The sequence below is a fragment of the Coregonus lavaretus genome (assembly GCF_964263955.1).
Source record: "Coregonus lavaretus genome assembly, chromosome: 6".
Taxonomy (NCBI): Eukaryota; Metazoa; Chordata; class Actinopteri; order Salmoniformes; family Salmonidae; genus Coregonus; species Coregonus lavaretus.
In genome coordinates, this window is record NC_139993.1 from 64,743,171 (window position 1) to 64,747,918 (window position 4,748).

Below are 4,748 nucleotides of genomic sequence, written 5' to 3' on the forward strand. Positions count from 1 at the left end.
AGGAACAGGGGAGACCGTGAGAAGCAGGGGAGACCGTGAGGAACAGGGGAGACCGTGAGGAGCAGGGGAGACCATGAGGAGCAGGGGAGACCGTGAGGAGCAGGGGAGACCGTGAGGAACAGGGGAGACCGTGAGAAGCAGGGGAGACCGTGAGGAACAGGGGAGACCGTGAGGAGCAGGGGAGACCTTGAGGAACAGGGGAGACTGTGAGGAGCAGGGGAGACCATGAGGAACAGGGGAGACCGTGCGGAGCAGGGGAGAGTGTGGGAGGAGAGCAGGGCGAGGAGAAGAGTAGGAGAGAGCGGGAGAGAGTGGGAGGGAGGGGCTAGTGAGCACTAATGATGCTAGGGGAGATGCACAAGGACTGGTGACACTAATCAGAGAGGCGCCCCATTGTCTCTGTGTGGGCATCATTATTATGAACAGGACGCTCTGGCAGATTGTGTCAGGAGATGTTTGGTTGTTTTGCTGTCTGTATGTACTCTGCACATAGTCAGAGAGAGGAGCTCACACATTCCCCTTGTCATCAACCTGCTAAACATGTAGAGGAGCAATTAGTAGAATAAAGCCTTTAATTAGAATGGACTAATAGAACCACAGTTAGACAATTGAGTCATTATACATTTGACTTGAAACAGATACTTGCAGTGGTATTTTGGCATTGTACAAGTTGTGCTATTGTCAAATTCCTCTATCACTTCAAACAGCAGGAGCTATGTACAGTATGTTACAGTGCGGAAAGTGTGTCGCGCATCATGTAGCCATGATCGCATCAAGACACCATCTACGAGTCACTGCGATACAGTCACAATTGTTTCCTGTCTCTGCTGCTGGACAATTCCCTTTCACACCAGAGGACACACATTAGTGACTCCACCCCCCGTTCCTCTCAGAGTTTGAGCAGCAGGCTGTGTCGTGGCCACTCTTCATTTGCTGTTTCCTCCTCCACTCTGTTCTTCTCCTCCATCGCTCCTGATGACCTCTGTCTTCCCGTGACTGCTGCTGCTTCAGCCACCACCAAGTGCTCAGACCCAGACCCACCTCGCTCTCCTCCGCCCCTGGCCTGCACTGTGAACGACCACTGCTCAGCCTGACGGTAACGACTGCTGAAGTAGCTGCACAGACACCTGAGCAGACAAGATAAAGATACATATACAACATAAACATAAACGAATACATGGTAGTATAGTAGTATAGTATACTGATACATAAACAATACATGGGTCAGAGAGGCCTAACTCACAATCAGTACCATGATGCACTACAATGATGTGCTACAGTGATGTACTACAGTGATGTACCATGATGTACTACAGTGATGTACCATGATGTACTACAGTGATGAACTACAGTGATGTACCATGATGTACTACAGTGATGTACTACAGTGATGTACTACAGTGATGTACCATGATGTACTACAGTGATGTACCATGATGCACCACTGTGATGTACCATGATGCACCACTGTGATGTACCATGATGTACCACAGGGATGTACCATGATTTACTACAGTGATGTACCATGATGTACCACAGTTATGCACCATGATGTACCACAGTGATGTACTACAGTGATGTACCATGATGCACCACTGTGATGTACCATGATGCACCACTGTGATGTACCATGATGTACTACAGTGATGTACTACAGTGACTCCTGTAGCTCAGCTGGTAGAGCAAGGCGCTTGCAAAGCCAGGGTTGTGGGTTCGATTCCCAGGGGGGGCCAGTATGAAAAATGTATGCACTCACTAACTGTAAGTCGCTCTGGATAAGAGCGTCTGCTAAATGACTAAAATGTAAATGTACCATGATGTACCACAGGGAAGTACCATGCATTTGTCTGCGCAAAAGTATTAACCCAACTATTGTGTGGTGTCTACAGACATGACAGGCTCGCTCTCTGTCCCTAACCCCCCTGTTCCTTAGACCATCGGCAGCCACACATAACTTGGTTTATATAATTAAACTAGCCTAATCTCATTATTTAGTCCGCCTACTCCACTCCCTAAACAGGCCCTTAGTGAGCTGAGCGGTAGCTGGGTAAACCATCCTGAGATCTATTAGTAACGACTGACAATGTCTCCACTCTACCTTCTATTCCCCCGTGACGGTACTTCCAAACACTTGGGAGACTTTTTGATGTGGAGCACAAACCTATCCGGGACATGTCTGATCCGAGAGGTGTTGTTTGAAATAATTATAGCTATCCCAGCTGTAGCTTTGCATATTTATTCAGATAAGTAATTTCTATGATAAATGTAAGTAAAGGCTCTGAGGCAAAAGAGTATCTATGGAAACAGACAGTAGAGTAGCTATAGAAACAGACAGTAGAGTAACTATAGAAACAGACAGTAGAGTAGCTATAGAAACAGACAGTAGAGTAGCTATAGAAACAGACAGTAGAGTAGCTATAGAAACAGACAGTAGAGTAGCTATAGAAACAGACAGTAGAGTAGCTATAGAAACAGACAGTAGAGTAGCTATAGAAACAGACAGTAGAGTAGCTATAGAAACAGACAGTAGAGTAGCTATAGAAACAGACAGTAGAGTATCTATAGAAACAGACCGTAGAGTAGCTATAGAAACAGACAGTAGAGTATCTATAGAAACAGACAGTAGAGTAGCTATAGAAACAGACAGTAGAGTAGCTATAGAAACAGACAGTAGAGTAGCTATGGAAACAGACAGTAGAGTAGCTATGGAAACAGACAGTAGAGTAGCTATGGAAACAGACAGTAGAGTAGCTATAGAAACAGACAGTAGAGTAGCTATAGAAACAGACAGTAGAGTAGCTATGGAAACAGACAGTAGAGTAGCTATAGAAACAGACAGTAGAGTAGCTATAGAAACAGACAGTAGAGTAGCTATAGAAACAGACAGTAGAGTAGCTATAGAAACAGACAGTAGAGTAGCTATAGAAACAGACAGTAGAGTAGCTATAGAAACAGACAGTAGAGTATCTATAGAAACAGACAGTAGAGTAGCTATAGAAACAGACAGTAGAGTAGCTATAGAAACAGACAGTAGAGTAGCTATAGAAACAGACAGTAGAGTATCTATAGAAACAGACAGTAGAGTAGCTATGGAAACAGACAGTAGAGTAGCTATAGAAACAGACAGTAGAGTAGCTATAGAAACAGACAGTAGAGTAGCTATAGAAACAGACAGTAGAGTAGCTATAGAAACAGACAGTAGAGTAGCTATAGAAACAGACAGTAGAGTAGCTATGGAAACAGACAGTAGAATAGCTATAGAAACAGACAGTAGAGTAGCTATAGAAACAGACAGTAGAGTAGCTATAGAAACAGACAGTAGAGTATCTATAGAAACAGACAGTAGAGTAACTATAGAAACAGACAAGTGAAGTACGTACAATACAGAGTATCTTGTTATCTGCAAGGTGATATTTGAAGGACCAACCACACAGAGAAGAAATCTCAATTCAAGCACTTTTGTTAGAAGCATTGTATTGACAAATCTAAACTCTCAATCTTTGAAACTCCTTCTACTGATGATGATAAACTTTTAATTAATTACCCACAGACAGTCATCACATAATTACAACATTCAGCATTCAAAGTTACTATACCCCTTTCATCAATTCAGGAAAGATAGAATCAAAAACTCAAATGAAATGTACAGATTTCCATCATCATTTCAGATTTCAGTCTCGATGATCTTCCGGACTTCATTTACTGCACTACCTTGTGCACGTTTCCATGGTAATTAGTGTACATTTGATGTGTCTTGTAGAGGTCAGGGAGTAGCAGTGTCATGTCATCATGTTCTTTGATCCTCTAAAGAACATGAGTCATAATGTTACACTCACTATGACCCCTATATACATTTTCGTCATTTAGCAGACGCTCTTATCCAGAGCAACTTACAGTTAGTGAGTGCATACATTTTTTCATACTGGCCCCCCCTGGGAATCAAACCCACAACCCTGGCGTTGCAAGCGCCATGCTCTACCAACTGAGCTACAGGGGATATACTGTAGCAGGGAGACCGGGGTTGGTTGTCACAGTGCTAATTACTCCCAATCTAAATGGCACTGTGTAATATTTTGAAGGTTAACATGTGTATATTCTTAGAAAAGAACTCATCCACCTGGTCAATTTATGTCAACATGACAAAACATTCAGGTGAGGGGAAATTATGTTTTTCATAGGTGAAAGAAGAAAAAATATATATTGGTATTTTCTTTGTAAATGTTTGAATTATTGGATTATCCAGGAACTATTCTGTTTGTTGAAAAGAGGAAAGGGAGAGATATATATCAAACCTATTTCTGAGTTCATAGGTCAAGCCATGCGGTAACAACACTAGTGCCAACTAGAATCTGTAGGGGTTTTGTCCCTATAGGAGAACCCTTTGAATAACCCATTTCGGTTCCAAGTAGAACCCTTTTGGTTCCAAGTAGAACCCTTTTGGTTCCAAGTAGAACCCTTTTGGTTCCAAGTAGAACCCTTTTGGAACCCTTTTTTCTAATATTAAAGCTTGTTTGTGCTTGTGCAATAAATAATCATCATAACAAAGAGCTCCCTTCGTTGCCTCTCTCTCAAACAAATATTTTTTCTGTCACATACCCACACACGCACACGTGTGTGCAAACACACGAACACACACACATTTACTCAAAATGTCATATGTTATTCTCACGGCATAAAATGCTGAATTGTGTTATGAATATGGTTGATCAAAGAAAAACTTGTGCTATATTGACTGTGTGCTACTGTAT

The 4,748-nt window shown here is 42.4% G+C and overlaps 1 protein-coding gene across 1 annotated transcript in view; it reads right to left on the minus strand.

The window, feature by feature from the left end:
- Positions 1–556: 556 nt before the first annotated feature.
- LOC311130218 (uncharacterized protein) overlaps positions 557–4,748 on the minus strand; it is a 170,646-nt gene continuing 166,454 nt past the window's right edge. The window contains exon 4 of the mRNA XM_084162916.1: positions 557–1,127. Coding sequence (XP_084019042.1) covers positions 890–1,127 — 238 coding nt within the window. The 3' untranslated portion in view covers positions 557–889. The remainder of the gene's footprint in view (positions 1,128–4,748) is intronic.